This window comes from Notamacropus eugenii, chromosome 7, assembly GCF_028372415.1.
Source record: "Notamacropus eugenii isolate mMacEug1 chromosome 7, mMacEug1.pri_v2, whole genome shotgun sequence".
NCBI classification, from domain to species: domain Eukaryota; kingdom Metazoa; phylum Chordata; class Mammalia; order Diprotodontia; family Macropodidae; genus Notamacropus; species Notamacropus eugenii.
Window position 1 is genome coordinate 10,246,019 of NC_092878.1, and position 17,693 is coordinate 10,263,711.

General features: G+C 49.2%; 1 protein-coding gene across 1 annotated transcript; it reads right to left on the bottom strand.

Moving 5' to 3' along the window:
- Window positions 1-10,311: 10,311 nt before the first annotated feature.
- On the bottom strand, window positions 10,312-15,715 carry REM2 (RRAD and GEM like GTPase 2). The gene is made up of 5 exons (XM_072624606.1): window positions 15,543-15,715; window positions 13,702-14,037; window positions 13,397-13,470; window positions 12,622-12,829; window positions 10,312-11,191 (listed from the first exon to the last, which is right to left on the bottom strand). Exons 1-5 carry the CDS (start codon window positions 15,640-15,642, stop codon window positions 10,875-10,877), a joined length of 1,035 nt encoding a protein of 344 aa, XP_072480707.1. The 5' UTR covers window positions 15,643-15,715; the 3' UTR covers window positions 10,312-10,874.
- Between the last annotated feature and the right edge of the window lie 1,978 nt (window positions 15,716-17,693).

The following is a 17,693-nucleotide window of genomic DNA, read 5'->3' on the forward strand; positions in this document are numbered from 1 at the left end:
TGGCAGAAGGCTGCTTTATTTTTAGTTAGGAATTGCTGGCTGTGGTTTATCCTCCATTATCGATTTGACCTTTAATGCATTATAAGGAATCATTATGGGACCTGGCCGTTATTCACCGCAGGGCCATGGACATTGCTTATTGCAGCCCTTTTTTTATTGTAAACGGCATTCGCTTTGTTCCATTGCTTTTCTTTGGGCAAACTTAACTCCTTCCATATCATGTTAAGACTTGTTCCCATTTGAACTCTACCTTCCATTTCAGCCATTTCTTCCCTACTCTTGCTTCACATTCTCTTGCTTGGAGAGAGTAAAGCTGAAGTGAAGAAAAACATAGACAAGCTTCCCTCCCTCCTCCACCCAAAGAACTGACAGTGTCTAATGTGTGACAGCAGTTGCCATGGCCTCTGACTCAGCTTCTGGGAGTGGTGGGAATAGGGTAGGGAGAGAACAGCAGCCAGTCTTAGGCCCATACAAGAAGAAGGAAGAAATCCTCCCTTCTACTGGTGACTGCTGGGTTGTCCATAGGGAAGTGGGGCCTCCCTAGAATAAATAATTTGTACAAAGTGCCTTCCTCATAACATTGCCAGGTGGATTGTACCTTTTTTTAAATTTACATTTACAGATGGGGAAGCAAGTTGGAAAAGGATAATATAAGGTCTTGCAGCTCATGTTGGAGCTGAAGCTGGACTCAGGCTTTCAATTTTGAAGTCTAATATTTGTTATACTGAACTAAAGCACCTTGTTGGTACTCACCTACCACTCCGTACTGAAAGTAGAATTTCCCTTGCGCTGCCAGCTCTTTACTCCCAAATGTGTCCCTTCTCTCCCTTGACCTTCTCTTGCTTGTCTTCTCTCCCCTGGGATTGATCCCCTTGGTTGATGTTGTCTTACAGGTCTTATTGCCATGCCCTTAGCACTGTTGTGGCTGTGTTGAGTGAGGAGACATTTGTTTGCTCAACACATATTTACTGAGCACTTCTGAAGGCTGTGCTAAACATAAATGTGAGGTGCAGAATCTTCATGTCAGAAGAGACCTAATATGCTTTCAGACCAACCTACACTTGAAGTCTTCTCTAATACCATCTACCCCACAAATGGCCTAACTAGCTTCTCTGCTTGAAGACCTCAAAGGAGGGGAAATCCACTTCTTAACTGAGACCACCCATTCTACTTCTGGACATCTCTAATATTTAGGAAGCTTTTCCTGATGTGTCCAAATTTACCTCTTGACAACTTCCAAACATCGATCATGATTCTACTTGCTGTGGCCCATCCTATACGATTGCTTCAAGTATTGGAAGGCTAAACATCTGAACTTTCCTTCAGCATACCTTACATGGAAAAGCCCTATACTATCCTTGCTGCTCTCCTCTGGCAACTCTAGCTTACTGACAGCCTTCCCAAACTATGCCATCCAGAACTGACCAGGGGAGAAGACAATTAGACCCGATGTAAGTCCTCGATCCTTCTCTACTTACATAGGTGATAAAGGGCAGTGCTGAGGCTTGAACACAGGTCCTCTGACATCTAGGCTACTGCTATTTTCCTTGCATTAAACCCCGGCCTTCAAGACTTGTTTATTATGCTGGGGATGGGGGACTTGCCCTAAATCTGTTAACCCTTCAGAGGTCCAAAGACCTTGTTAAAATGTTGTCATCTTAAGGTGCTACAGGACCCAGATCCTTCACCCATCTCTTATCATCTCTGAGCCAGGATCTTTAAAAAGAAAAGTACAATTTCAGAAGTAATCCAGAAAGCATTTAGTTAGAAATGAGTATAAAAGGATTTGTTCAGCATAACAGGTTACCAAGCCTAGAGAATTTGCCTCAGTCAACTAAAAGTCCTTAGGTTTGGTTCTGACATTTGACAGGCCTGTAGAGCCTTAGTTTTAGTGTGACTTTTGGCAAATCACTTCTGAGCTTTGGTTTCTAGAAAATAAGGGGGTTGGCTGATGTTACCCCTAAGATTCTTTGGCTAGTGTGGTTCACTCTCTGTCCTCAAGGAGTTCACAGACAGTTCCTCCTTGGCTGAATTTTTTTTGGGGGGGGGGAGGGTAAGGGGAGGTGATAAATTTACAAAAGGACCTGTGTGCCTAGGCAGAAATTTAGGCTATAATCTTACAATCTTAGACCAGGAAATGAAGAAGGAATGATAGGCTTGGTCAAAAATGAGGTACTAGCTTTTTTTGGGACAAGTCTAGTAAGGAACAAAATGGTAAAATGTCAGGTTATGATGAGAAGAAGGAGGTGTCATGTTGACTGTCAGGCTGGAACATTAGACAAACAGGAGGTATTCCTATTCAGTAACTGCCGTGGGTGACTGGGAGAAAATTCAGTTATTTTTCTCTTCTTAAAAGGCAGTATAGTATAGTAGAGAGCGCTAATGCAATGGAAAAAAATGTTGGAACTCATGTGCTAGCAAAAAATAGAAACAGAATGGGTGCCTACTATTTTGGGGCATGGCCAAGTAAATTGTGGTATATGAATGTAATGGGACATAATTATACTGTAAAATAACCCACAAATATATGAACAATTTAGAAAAGCTTGGGAAGACTTGTATGAACTGATGCAGAGTGAGAAATATGCAGACCAGGAGAAAATACGATCACAATAAAGTCAAGGAAACAGTTCTAAGAAACATCTGATCTCCATCTCAAATGGATGATATGACCAACCAAGTATACCTCAGATGCAGAATGGTAGACCTGGCTGATGGATTCTTTTGTTTTGCATAGCTGTACTTTGTTACAAGGAAAAGTTCTACTGGAGGGGACCATACAAGTTTTTTGGTCTTTTTTTAAAGCCCTGGATTTTGAGGCAAATAGCAGAAAAAATGTGTTCAAATCCTATTTTAGATACTTAATAGTTAGGTGACTCTGGGCACATCATTTAACTTCTCTGAACGTCAGTTTCTTCATATGTAAAAAGGGGATAATCGCAATATCTGCTTCACAGGGTCATTTTATGGCTCTAATGAGATAATACCCATAAAGTGGTTTGCAAACTTTCAAATGTCATATAAACGTCAGAGTATTATCATTGTCGGAAGGTTGCTGGCCCTGTTGAAAACTGAACCAAGATGCTCAGGGAGTAACTGAGCTGCCGCCTCCACCCTATTTCCCACCAACCTCATCCATTCCCCTTTACTCCTCCAGGGGAAAAGGAGAAGGCTCTGCTTTTTTTTTTTTTTTTTTTGGTGTTACCATGGTTGCCTGCAGTGCTCCTTGCCTGCAAAGTACTGCTCACCATCCACCAGAGACTGATGTTCCCATAGCAACCAGGTGAAGTCAACAATGATGAGCTGGACTCAGAAAAGGAATCCTGGGCTGAGAGGCTTAGTGGGGCTTGTGTGTTGTGTTTGTCCCTTAGTTAGACAAGCCAAGTCAAGCCCAAGCCTCCCAAAGCTCCTGTGCCCTGGTGCCCAGAAAGTAACCTGATCTCAGAGTGTGTCTGTGGTGACAGGACTTTGTAGGGATAAGGTGACAGCAGACCATTTACCTTCCTTAGATCCTGTGCTAGGAGAGGGATGGAGGGAGCGAGTCAGATAATTTTTAAAAGCTGAATATGTTCTGCTAGTTGGCCCTGATGACCGACCCAGTCTCAAGGGCCCTTAAGGAATTGGCTGAAGTTACTGGAGAACCATTAGCAGTTATTTTTGAGTGCGTGGGGTAAGTGAATGGAGGAGGTGGCCAAAGATTGGAAAGGTGCCGTACAGTGCATGTCTCTAAAAGGGGGAAAGGGTGACCTTGGAAATCAGAAACCTGTCAGGCTAAGTCAATATCTGAGAAGCTTTTGTAAACAAAACATCCATCAAATGTGCAAAATGGGAAAAGCCAGATTGCTCATTGTTAGTGAAGTCCCCTGGGGGGAGGGGGCCTCCACATAGGAGCTTGATGTCATCTCCCAGACACCATCTCCTCTGAATGCCTCCTGGTTTTACTTTCCTCCTTACTTCTCCAACTTCTATTACATGGGAGACAGGAGCAAGTGATCCTAGGGCAAATGATAAGATTTTTTTTATAAATCTGCTTCTCTGTTGACCCCTGGGTTACATAAAATCAGCCTAACTCTTGGAAGAATATCTTTCATTCAACCAGTCTTCCTTCTCCCCTCAAGCCCAGAGACTCACAGAATCACTAGAAATCATGGGATCTCAGAGCTCAGCTAGTTCAGCCTGTACCTGAACAGAAAGATCCCTAAATAGTTCTCCAGCCTCCTCTTAAAGACCTCTAGTGAGGGAGAGCTCACTGCCTTTCAAGGCTACTCATGTCTCAGATAGTTCATTGTTAGGAAGGTTCTTTAAGTAGACGTCTGCTTTGGTCATGTAGCTTCCAACTACTAGACAAAGCAGCTATTGGAGCTCCTACCCTGATAACTGGTGATGCCAGATAATCAAGCGCCCTCCAACTGGGCCCAGCTCTCTTAGATGCTCTGCCTCCTGAGGTCTCAGAGATCGCTTTTGTCTCTCTCTTCCTCCTCTCCTCACCCTTGTCAGTCCATAAAATACTTATTCCTTTCCACCCTTCACCTGCAGCTCTATCCTAACACTGACTTAACCTCTGCCTCCCCCTTCCCCTACAGGTAAATTTCATAAGTAAAAATTAATTTGAAGAAAAATGGACAATTTGACCTTTTACTCCCCTTTTACTCCTGTTGTGTGCCAATATGACCAGATCACCTGGGGAGCCAAGAGCAGCCCAGGGGGAATGCCAGTTGTCACCACTGTACTGACCTGGTGCTAATATGTAGTTGGAGATGGTTTCTGATTTGGGTCTCTATGTGGCAAGTTCTATCTTTGACAAAGTAAGCTCCACAAATGAGGTTTCTGGGCAGGAGATGTGACAGATTATCATGAAGCTGGAAGTTTTCTTCCTCTCCCCCAAGGTTAACACTGAACTTGACTGGTTTGTGAACAACTTAGGTTCTGAGTAAAAGCACAGAGCAAGGAACCAGTTGCAGTGATGTTCCAGAAGCTAAGAGTTAGTAGGGCTGAGGCTAGTGATCAACCACAGCAGATGTGTTGATTCTCACCAAACTCTCTGGAGTTTCTTGAGCCAGCACCATCCTCTTCCTCCCATCCCCACTTTCCATTCTAAGATATTGTAACTGCTCTTAAAAGGTCTTCTTGAGCTGATGATAGGACCAGGCTCCCATATCTCTTCTTTCTCTCCTTCTACCTCAGACCTAATAGAGTTTGAATAGATTTCAGATGGGTCTCTCATCCAGGCTCCTTTAATGATGGGAAGAGGGGGCAGTATTCTCTACACATATTTCTTAATTCCTTTATTGGGATCTGCCTGTAGGTCCACTCAGGGATAGACCCACACTCAGTACCAACCAGCTGTGGTCTACTATGGATTGTGATGATTTCATTTTCACCTGGGCGCCCTGCTCTGTTCAGTTGCACCAACAGTTCTCCTCCCACTCCTACATCGGGGATGGTTTGTCCGACTCTGCTCTGCAGAGCCTCATGTTTCTGTTTCTGTGCTTCCCTTGAATGAATAAGAATGGACAAAATATTACTAAGCATTTGCTGCGTGCCAGGCACTCACTCTACCAAGTACTAGGGAAACGTGCCAGAAAGCAAGCTAGCCTCTGTCTTTAAGAACCTTACGTTTTAATAGGAGAAGATACCACATGTGCGGGAGCTGGTGACCAAGAAGGGACGTTTCAGGCAGGGAAGTCAGTGGGACGTTGGCTGGAGTCACAGAGTAATAACTGACTGACGTCCTCTCCTCAAATGGTCATGATTTGTTTGTTTAGCAAAGCTGGAGACTACTCAGAACTAACCTTGTCACCTGTTTCTTGACACCAAGTCAGTCTCCATGGTTTTCTACTTATTAATGTGCATACCAGCTCCCCCCCAATAAGTGTATGTGTATATGATGTAATGGGAACCAAATGTGATTCAGTGGAAAGGGTACTGGCCTCCAAGTCAGGAGCTCCGCTATTAACTATGAGTGAAGGAGAAGCTGCATCATGTCACTGGGGGGCAAGGAGGAGGGGGAGTCTAAGCTAATGGTTCTCAGGATCCCTTTATAATCTTAAAAATCACTGAGGATCTCCCCAAAGAGCTTTTATTTATGTGTGTGATATCTATCAATAAAAACTGTATTAGAAATCAAAATGTCTTCGTGTCATTATTAAAAGTCTTGTCCTTTCAGATCTCTTTAAAGGTTCTTAGGGACCCCCTGGAACCCCCAGACCACACTTTGGGAATCACTGTGCTGGATGATTCCTTAAGGTTCCTTTCAATCCTTCCATTCTAAAGCTCAACCTGCTGCTAAGAATGTAAAAGCTATTTAAATAGCTGGGCTGGTCCCGGGCTATCGAGTGAACACTGAAGGCAGCTTTCTTTAAACTTGTTAGAAACTCAGCTTTGGAGAGCTTTGGAGAAGATCTTACAGGGAATCACCTAGCTATCGACTCCTGTGCCTGGCGTCTGAGGCCCTCTGCAGCCCAGCCCCTCGCTTGCCTATGCCCCCATCTTCAGGGCAGTGTTTTCATTGTGCCATATACACTCAATGCGTTCTTGCTGCTTTCGTTCAGGGGCTCCCTAGAATGCCCTCTCCTCCCCTACAATCCACCATATCCTTCATACAACTCAATTCCCACTTCCCCCATCGAGCCTTCTCAAACTCCTCTAGCCTTCAGTAATCTCCTTCTTTCAAAGTCTCTTACAACAGTCACACATAGTCTGCATGATACTAGTTGGTATTTAATTACACACTATGGTCCATTTTTACTTGTTTTATATTTTTGCCTCATCTCCCCAACTATGAACATAAGCTCCTTGAGGACAGGGACCCTGACTTATACAACTTCTCTGTGTCACTATATTCACCTAGAACAGTGCTAGGCCTGTAACAGACATTCAGGAAACATCCAAATGACCGTGCCCAGAAGAAAGGTGAAAGGATTGAGGTTATTTACCAGGAAAAGAGAAGAGCTGTAAAAAGAAATGAAGAGACATCCTCCTGCACTTGAAGTTAAAAAGAAGTTCAGGCTGATTCTAACAGTGCTACCACCCCGGCTCCAACCTTAAAATCACCTTTGATGCTTCAGAGGCAGCATGGTGGCCGAAGGAACAGAATGCAGGAAAACCTGAGTCCAAATCCTATCTCAGACGCTACAAGCTTTGTGAGCCTGGGCAAGCCAGGCTGTCTCAGCTTCCTCATCTGTAAAATGGGGCCAGTGATAGCACTTACATCTCAGGGTAAGATCAAATGAGACAGTATTTGTAAAGCGCTTTCCAAAGCTTAAAGCATTCTAGAAAGGCTAGCTCTGATTATTTCCCGTCCCTCATTTCCAAGATCTAACAAGCTGCTCAATCCCTGGGACTTCTTCCCACAATTTGTCCCATCCATTGCCTCCTTTCTTGTCACACAGCTACTGGCCTCGGTCTGGCCCTCATCACCTCCAGTAGCCCTTGAACTGGCCTCCCTACCTTCACTTAAAGACCCTTTCACTGTCCAGCTCAAAACTCCAGTGGCTCCTTCTTGTCTGTAGGATAAAACACAACTTGAAGGCCTCCACTCAGTCTTCTTTCTTCCTGTGACCTTCATTCACTCTTCACTCCAGCTGACCTGGATGGTTCTGATCTTACACGTTGGTGCCTGGTGTCCTTGCCCATCCTCTACAGGTGATGCCCCTCCTTGCCAACGCCTGTCCAAAGCCCCAGGTCAGGTATCTCATTGATGGAGCCTGAAATCCTTGTTCCTCACACTTCCCTAGAGCGCTCTTGCCTAGATTTCCCCTAGGCTTCCAGCACCCTTCACGTTAGAGCAGCATTCTTATCTATGGACATGGTTTCACCCTCCTAGACTTGTAATGGATGACATATCAATATCTGTAGCCTGCACACTTGCCACAGTACCAGGCATGACAGGTGCTTAAATGGTGAACTGAAATGAAGTTTTAAAGACCACCAACCCTTCCCTGCCAACATGTCTGGGGTTCAACGGGATGATTCTGAAGTTTTCTTCACTCATCCTACAACCTTCTCAAGAGAAGGTTCCTCATGTTCCAAATGGTGCGGGTGTAGTAGAGCCTAAAGGTAGGAGACTGGATGAGAGGGCCAAGGGAGGTTTAGACAAAGGAGCGGGATAAATGGATGCTTACTTTGTGCAGTTACCCAGCCCTGGGAGGAGAATGCAGCTCTGCTAAGCCCAGGTCTCAGCAAGAAGAGAGAGCTGGAAGAGTGGGGTGCAGCTGGCAGTGCCTCCCTCGGGGTGGGGGGAAGGAGAGGGAAGGAGAGCGGCCAGAAGGCAACCAAGGAAGCGCCCCAGAAGACGAATCAAATGTAGGAGATGAGATGTGTTGGATACAGAAGCTCTTTGCACCCAAGCTCAGGCTAGCAAAACCACTTCTGGTCTGATCTGAGCTGGTTGAAGAGACAGGGGACTTGGCCTGGGGAGAGGACCCCAGCCCCCCCAGCCTTGCTCATTCCCCTCCAGCTCTGTCTGTTCTGAGCTGTTCCCCGTAGGCGTCTGGAGAGAACACACAGATGGGCCAGGCTGATGGGACTGGAAGGGTGGGGAGTCTTCATAGGGAGGAGGGGATGGCTCTTGCTGCAGAGGGTCAGCACAGTCCTCCTCATTAACAGTGACAAGATTCCACAGAGCACTACCTTTGCATCAGGCCTAGGGATCCTGCCACACAGCTGGGATATGACCCTGAGGTGCCTCCCTTCATCCCCACCCCCATCTCAACCATTCCCCACCGTCAACCTTCTTGCTACACACTGACCACTTCTGCCATTCTTTCAGCCTTGGCTTCCTTTAAACACATCACCTCTGGAATGGAGCCTTAAGTGGTGAACACCTGCTTCTTCTGCTCCCCCAGTCCCTCACTTGTCCTTGGTCCTCCTCATTTCCAGGGATGTCTGAGACATCTCTCTAGCCCTTCAAGCCTCAGGAGACACTCGTGTCTCCGGGTGAACGGTGGAGATGAACCAGGGGCTCCGAGAGCTCTAAGTGTACATGTGCATGTGTGGGGGGAGAACTGATGTGGGAGTGCGGGTGGAATATGAGGGGGAACGCTGCTTTGTTCAGGTGCATGGCAGAGGCAGAAGCGGCCGTGGGCGTCCCCAGGGTAGGCACTGACAGCTCCACTTTCTTTGCAGCAGAGGGGGCACCCAAGCCCTATTCTACCCCTCCACCCCCTGCTCCATAGACTGTTGGAGGCCAGGCTGAGCATGAAAAGGGAGGCCCTTCCAAGAATTCTGCTGTGGAAGAAACAGAGATATTCCTGGGGATTTAATATTCAATCAATGCTGTAACACCGAACGTCTATTATCTCCGAGTTCAGGCTCTTCTGAAAGAGTCAGATGGCTCACAAAGGGTCATCAAACGCTGACGCAGGGGATGCAGGGGACGCAGGGGACGAGGGCTAAATGAATTGTTTTGTTGTTTTTCTGTGGGAGGCTGGGGTTGAGGCAGGAAGTCCCCTGAATCCTCAGAAACTGCCTGGTGGTGTGAGAATCTGCTCAGACTGACTTTAGGGTAACACGCAGAGCATGGACCCAAGCCAGGCCTGTTCTTGGTTTTGTGCCTTTTGTCTGGGCTGGAAGGGCTGGTGATGCAGTGAAGAGGACTGGACTAGGGGGAGAGGAGGAAAGGACTGCAGTGGTCAGGTCAAACCTCCTCATTTCAAAGATGAGGTAACTGAGGACCAGTGAGGCTGACCAACCTGTCCAGGTCCGCACACCTGGGAAGTGACTGAGGAAGGGTTCGAACCCTGGTCGTGCTAACTCCAAGTCCACCACTCTTCTCTGCAACACGGAAGGCCGGGGTTCCTAGGGTCTCTGGAGGGAACTTCAGCAGGGCCTGAATCTGAACCAAGGCCATCTGCCTTCCAACCGTTTCCACTGAGGCTTCCTAGCAGCTGCCCCACCTGGCAGCTGAGCACCTCTGGGAAAGGAACTATACCTTCCTAAGTTTTGGTGACGGGGCCTCCATGGCATGAAGCTTTCCCCCCGGAAGTCAGAAAGACCTGGGTTCTAATCCCTATCATCTGTCACCAACCTCTGTCTGCCTGAGCTGTGAAACTGGCACTGGCTCCTGCCGGGTGTGGGGGCACACAGTGGCTCATTATCTTTAAAGCAGGTATGGGATTCCTAAGTTATAACTCCTATGCCCTCGTGACCCTGAGCCCCGCACGGCCCTCCCTGCCAGTCCGTGCCCCAGCCCTGCTTGACCTTTCGGAGCTCCAGATCGCTCCAAGGTCACACAGCCAGCGTGGACGCCCCAGCAACCCCCCATCCCCGCCCCGACGACGCCCGGAGAGGCAGGGGCATCGGGTGTCGTAGAAAAACGCTTCTTTATTTCCAATGGGACGGTGAGCCCCGGCGGGTGCCGCCGAGGTGCAAAGGCCCGGGCACAGCACCCGGCTTAAGAAACAGGGAGCGGGCAGGCGGGCGGGCTGCCAGGCCTTACCTTTAAGCATCTTAAAGGCTGGTGCCCGGTGCAGCAGGCAAATCGTTGGACCCTCAAAGGAAGTCGCAAAATAGCACGTCCAGGCCTTTGCTTTAAGAACCTCTTAAGGAGAGGTGGACCAGGCGCGCCGGACGGGGCGGGGGGCGTCCCCAGAAGGCCCAGGCCGCACCTCCTGCGAGCGTCCGGCGAGCACGGCCAGCCGGCTCCGGGGCCTCGTCAGGGCGAACGTGGCCGGGCTCCGCAGGCCCAGAACGGGAGGCCACGAGCCGGCCACGTGGCGCGGCCTTAAAGGGGCAGGCGCCGGGACGTCCTGCCCCTCCCCCACCCCCGGGCCCGGCCCGCGCAGACCCGCGGAATCCTGGGAGTTTGGGGTCTCCTAGACCGGACTCCTCCACGGACACCGACGGGAGGGCCGCAGGGGGCGGGGCCGGGGCCCTCACAGCACCGAGAGGTCGTGGCACGACTTGGAGCGCTGCTTGAAGAACTTGGCGTGGCGCGGCACCAGGTGGGCCAGGAAGCGCTTGGCCTTCTTGGTCAGGCTCTCGCGGCGCGCGGACGGCGGCGGGGGCTGCGACTGCGGCTGCGCGGCGCCCTCGGGGCCCTCGGCGGGGCCGTCGGCGGCCGCCCGGGCCCGGCCCCTGCGCAGGCGGATCTGGCGCACGGCGCCCTCGAACAGCTCCCGCGTGTTGTGGTGCAGCGCGGCCGACGTCTCGATGTGCTTGCAGCTCAGCATCCCCGCCAGGTGACGGCCCTCTGCGGCGGGGACACGAGGCGGGGCGGCTCGGCCGGGGAGTGCAGCCGGGGCCGCGCCCCGCCCCCTGATAGCGCCCCGCCCCTGCAGACGCCCCGCCCCCTGCCGACTCCCCGCCCCCCTGACAGCGCCCCGCCCCCTGCCGACTCCTCGCCCCCCCCCCCCCCCCCCCCCCGACAGCACCCCGCCCCTGCAGACGCCCCGCCCCCTGACAGAGCCCCGCGCCCTCCCCAGCGCGGGATCCCTCCGGTTGTAGTTACGCGCCCGTTGTGTGGGGAGGGGGAGGATGGTTGTTCGTCGGAAAGAGTACATTTAAGTTTTAAAAAACGTCCAGGCAACACTTGAGCTCTCCCTACCCCCCCCTCCGGGACTTGGACCCTCCTGCCCATCCTCTGCCCATCCCCTGCCCATCCCCTGCCCATCTCCTGCCTATCCCCTGTCCACAGGCTCTATGCACTTCACCATGGCCACCCACAGCTACCCGGCCATGAATCCAGGTGTCTCCACACTATACAGTCCACATTTCACCACGCCGTGGAGACTAGAGGGCCAAGGGAATGGGATGTTGATGGACAGGAGGGGGCAAGCGTGGCTTACGGAAGGGAAGGGGAAGAATGGGGAGAGGCTCTGGAAGAGGAGGTTATTGATAATAATAGAATGGGAATGGCATGGTAATAGAGAGCATTTATAGCATCTGCTACGTCAGGCAGTTTATAACATTATTTGATCCTCAGGACAACCCTGGGAAGTCGGTGCCATTATTATCCTCATTTTACAGTTGAGGAACCTGAGGCAAACAGGTTAAGTGACTTGCCCAAGGTCATGCAGCTAGAGTGGAACTCAGACCTTCCTAAGTCTAGGCCCAGCATTCTATCCACCCTGCTACCTGGTTGCCTTATCTTGGTGTAGGAGATAGCAGGCTAGACTCCATGTCAGGAAGACTAGAGTTCAGATCCCATTTCAAAAATTTACTAGCTGTGTGACCTTTGCAAGTCACTATGGGACTCAGTTTCCTCATCTGTAAAACAAGAGTATTGGACTTGCTGGCCTTTTAAGATTCCTTCAAGCTCTAAATCTATGAGCTTATGATTATTACTGAGATGGAAGGGAATAGGCAGGGGACTGAAGTGCATGAGGGAGGAATGTGTGTATAAAGGGGCAAAGAGAAGGGATCTGGCTGAGAGAAGAAGCTAGGACATTGGGGAAGCCAAGGACAGGCCAAGAGGTACATAGCTTGTTGAAAGGAAAAGAAATTCCAAGTCCCAGGGGAAAAAAGATGACCCAGAGACCTGAGCCTTGGACAGAGCTGAGGGTTCAGTACAATTGTGTTCAGACAAAAGGGGGCTAGAAGAGGGAAAGAATATAATTAGGGGAAATCGGGAAGACGTCATCTTTTGGTCTTGGAAGAAAGGAGTGAATTCCGGATATTTACCTTCTAGTGAGACTTCCCTGGAACGAGCAAGGTCGCTCTTGTTGCCCACTAGGATGATGGGTAGATCATGGTGGGGACGACCAGCCCGAAGCCGAAGCAATGTTTCAGGCACTTTAGAGAAGCTTCTTCGGTCGGTGACAGAGAAGACGATGAGGAAGGCATCCCCAGTCTGAAGGCAGTGTTCCCTGAGCCAGCTACCTGCCTCCCCCTGTTGCAAGGGTAGAATCAATCACTGAATGTTAGGGCTAGAAAAGGGACTTTAGAGGTCATCTCTCTTCCAGTCCCTTAATTCATAACAATTGAGGAAATAGACCCAAGCTGGGGAAAGTATTTGCCTATATACTAAGTAGCAGAATTGGTGTGCTTGTGGGAGAGTGTAATCCCTCCCTTTAAGCTTCCACAGAAGAGAACTAGGAGTGCAGAGACCTATTTTTAAAAAGTGCCTAAAATGTGATGGGCACCTCGATTGCATTTTGCTATTATGTGCCTTTCTTTGTCCCAGAGCTCTAAGTTTCTGCTAACAGATTGGGCTCTTCCAGGCTAACCTTGCATGCAACAATTTCACGATTCTCCCAACATCTTGCTGTGTCAGGTAGAGGAGCAGGGCTCAGTTATGACATTCAGAAGTGGTCTTGACACCCTTTGCTTTGCAAAAATGATGAGATGACCTGAGTCCTAGGGAAATTCTGAGGAACCTAATCCTTTCCCATGATGACATGGCCTCCCTTCACCTATCCTACTTTCTCCCAGCTTTTAAGGCTGTTCTGGATCTCACCTGCTCCCAGATGTCATACACCACCAATGTTACCTCTTCTTTATCCACTATGATGTGTCTTTCATAGGTGTCCTCTGTTGGGACAAAAAAAAAAAAAAGGGGGGATAGAGTTCTTTTAGCAGGTGGCCCAGTCCAGACAACCAACCCAGGAAAACCAGCCACTAAGGCAGTCTTTATAAGAACTTTTTCCTAAGGAAAAACCCTCTAGAAGACATAGATGTTCCCCTCCACATTGGGTCCTCAAGTACTGTCTTCTCCTCTGCCACCTGGTCTTTATGGCTCATACGCTAGCCCTACCCCAATACCTGTATTCTCAGGTTCATGGGCATTGTCGTCTTGGAGTCCTCCAAAAGTGCCTGCCAGGGCACTTTTGCCCACACCACTCTCACCCAGAAGCATCACCTTGAAGACACCATCCCTCCCAGCTGGTGTTGCCTCCCCTGAACCCAGAGAGTCCGAGGAGCCAGAGGATGAGGCGTGGGGTGGCCAGTCCAATTCGTCCACTGCCTGGGCCCGTCTCAGCTGATGTTTGTAGGGCACAGGCATGCTGCCTCTTCGTCGAGGAGCAGCCCCAGCTGGTGACAGACCAGCCCGTTCCAAGCCTGCTAGTAGCTTGTCTCGCTTGCTCAGTGCTGTGGCATCTGTTGCAGGGGGACAAAGAGAGGTCAGTTTTGTACAGGGTCTCTCTTCCTCTTTGAAGTAAGGCCACCTTTGACCAGGCTGTCTCTTATCGCATCTGCAGAAAGCAATCTTGATTTTGTACTTTCCATGCTTCTGATGGTAGGACCAGAGGATCCCAGCACCAGCCTTGGAGGCAGCTGGGAAGTGGATACTTATGCCTCTCACCCCAGAGACTTGGGATGTCAGATGCACACAATAGCCTTATCTGAGAAGGAAAGTTTATTTCCTTCATGTGATTTCCCCCACTAAGGTCCATTAGAAACCGTATGTATGTATGGGATAGCACATGCGCACACTCACAGGCTCTCACACACCCACTCACACTTGACACACGCATGAACCTGAGGCCTGGCCTATGGCTCCAAAACTATCCCCTTTCCTTGTCACTCATCCTCATTCGGCTCTGCTTTGTTGGATATGCTTGCTATGACCCATCATTCTTTTACTGTCAATACCCAAGTCAGCTGCTAGGCGAGAGGAGAGTGGGTACACAAGAGGTTTTTTCACAGCTTGACAGGCTACTGGGCTGATGAAGTAGGATGAGCAGAGAACTGTGAGGAGGGAACCTGTTTCCAGAGAATGAATGTGAGGATGTTCTTGTGCAGGTATCAGTACGCCCAAGGGTGTATACGTGTTAGAGGGAATGTCTGTCCTGTCTTGTTAGCTCCGCAGTGAGCACAGGGAGAAGTGGGGTGTGCTTAAGAGAATTTGTCTGTGTCCCAAGCTGTCCCTGTGAGTGGGAGCGTATGTAGTGTTTGCGTAGGGGTGGTAGCGCAATGTAAGTCTGTGAGTGTGCGTCTCCCTGCTCCTTTGTGCGTCTATGAGTGACAAGGTATGGGTCAGTGTAACAAGAGGAGGTTCAGACACAACAAAGAGGGATGGGGAGAGGCTGGAAATAGCTCGGATCGATAACCGGCGGCAGCCTGGGGCTCCAGAAGCCAGGAAAAAGCCTTCACAACAGGTCTTGGGAGCGGAGCTGTCCCCCTCCCAGTATCTCTGGGATATGTTCTGGCTTCTCCATCCTCTTTTTCCTCTTCCCGGCCCCCCACCCCCCGCCCCAGAAGCCTGCCTGCTTCTCTCTCTCCCTCTCTGTACCTCTAATTGGCCCCCTAACCTGCGCTGTTGGGGAGTGAGGTGGGGCAAAGGGAAACCAGAGGCTAATCTAAGATGGTAGGGGCTTTTAACCAGTTTCCAAAATCCGAGATGGAGAGGGGGCTGCTGACATCCCTACTTCCGACCTTAGCCCCCACACCCTGGCTGGAATTCCTATCTAGTTCTGAAAGGCTATTTTCCTTTTGGCTGTTGTGGTTCCGTGTCTCCAGCCCTAATTTCTGATCAGCCCCTCCTCTCCATCCTACCAAAAAAATAAATAAAACCCTACAACCCCCGCTCTCTCCCCCTACCCCCCCGCACACGCAGGGCTGCAGTCAGTCTGTACCAGGGTTGAGGAATCGACCCCCCTCACCTGGTGTTGGTATCACTGGGGAGGAAGCCCCACCGCCTGATGGACAGAGGGCTGCTGTGTCAGTATCCGTGTCCATATCTGTGTCCGTGTCCGCGTGCATCTCTGTGCGTGTGCAGCAGTATTGGCTCTGGGAAATCTTTCTCACTCAGCCGCTCGGTCAGCTTTTCCCTTTAAATACCACCCCCCCTTCCCCCAAACACACGCACTCTCCACTCCCCCTAGACACCTGGGGGAAGAGCCCCACCTCCTGCTGAAGTCACACATGCTAATGAGCAGTGATGTCATCGGGATTCCCTCCTTTCTGATTCCCCACCCCACCCCTTTCTTATCTCTTTCTTTGTGTGCTTTCCTCTGGAATCCCCTAGCCACACATATATCTACACACCCATCCTACTATCTGGAACTGAACGTGACAAAGACTAAGAGGAGCGATACGCAGAGACAGAAATAAGAGTTATTGAGAAAGACATGGACAGAAACAACTGATAAAGAGTGCGAAGGATACAGAGAAGAGGGGGTAGAGAGATGTACAAACAAATAAAGATTTTGTTTTTTCTATGCCTCAGTTCCCCAAGTAAAAACTCCCTTGGGACTTCAAAGGGCTTGTATAGTTGGGAGGAAGGGTATTGGAGCGGCAGGCTAGTTCTCTTGAAATTGATAACCTTTGATCTGGGCTTTGAAGTCTGTGGACAGAGCTGGAGGAAAGGGCATTTCAGGTGGAGGGAACAGCACAAGCAAAGGCATGAAGGCAGGAAAGTGCAAGATTTATCTGTGGAATAGCTTAGTTTCTTTTAATTGGAGTATGAGGTGCATATTAAAGAGCAATGAGAGTGGGGCTGAAAAGATGTTTGAAAAAGCTTACAGAACCTTAGATGGCTCAGGAGGAGAAAGTTCGGTTGGTGACCTTTCACAGCCCTCCCCCAAAACAAAGTCAAGTGAAGTCATGTCATCATTTCACTGATGTCATGGTCTTCTTTGAAAACGGAGGACAAAAACACAACAGAATCTGCTAACGTAAGTAATTTGGACTTTATTTGGTAGGTAATTAAATTTTTTAAAAGGGGAGTCATTAAAAGTTTTTGAGCTACAGAAAAGCATGATATGGTCTTGTAGGGTTGGGGGAGGGGCAAGGGTTAATTTATGCTATTTAAAGGCCTTTTTAACCTCTTGTACTGCAGTTTTACATTCTACTTTGTATTATATAGTTTTTTTGGTTACACATCTTCCCTGTGAGACTCCATTAAAACAAGAATTGTGCTGTATTTGACAAATCCCTTTCTCCAACTGAGGACTCATTTCTTTATCTGCAAAATGAAGGGTTTGAACTAGATAATCTCTATACTCTCCCTCCCATCCCTAATCTTCCACATTCTTTCTGTTCTCTACAGAGTTTTGACCATAGGTGTTCAGTAAACATTTGTTGAATGAGGGAATGAATGAAAGACTGAGACACACAGCAGAGGAAGGTCATGACACAGTACCAGAAGGAATGGGCATACTATTAACCTATGACCTGGAGAAGCAAGACCCAAAGTAGAGAGCAGGGGATCTGTGGCTTTTGTTTTGGGGGTTTTTTTTGATCATTTAATTTTGCTACCCAAATTGGTGCATTGTGAGACTATCCTCTCTGTGAGATCATGGTGACTTCAGTGACAACATCCTGCCTTAGGAAAAGCAGAATGTGGGCTTCCAGAGATAGCAGGTGCCCAAAAGGTGGAGGGGACATGGACCCAGAATTGATATGGTTATTCCTGTTTTTGGTTTTGATGAGGATCACTGACATCATGGGGTGATGTCTTGACTCCGTGTGAAGTGCATTCAAGTGAGACAGAACTGACCAAAGTCATCAGCTCCTCTCTCTCTTCCTGAGTCATCAAAGTCCAGGGACAAGACACAAGTCAAGATGACCAGGATGGTGTGGGATCAGCTCATAACTTAGGTGTCTTTGTTGTATGACCAAACTCTTCAGTGTTGCACAGCACCTGCTACAGTTGCCTTCATAGCCATTGGAACAAGTTGTTCTCACCTGCCCATCCTATTGGGGAAGTCTTCATATGCTCGAGGCAGACAACTCACTGACAGGTTCGAGGCCTGCTAGTTCCCCTCAACCTGGTTTAGCCCATCTGCCAAGACAGTTTTACTGGAGCGTGG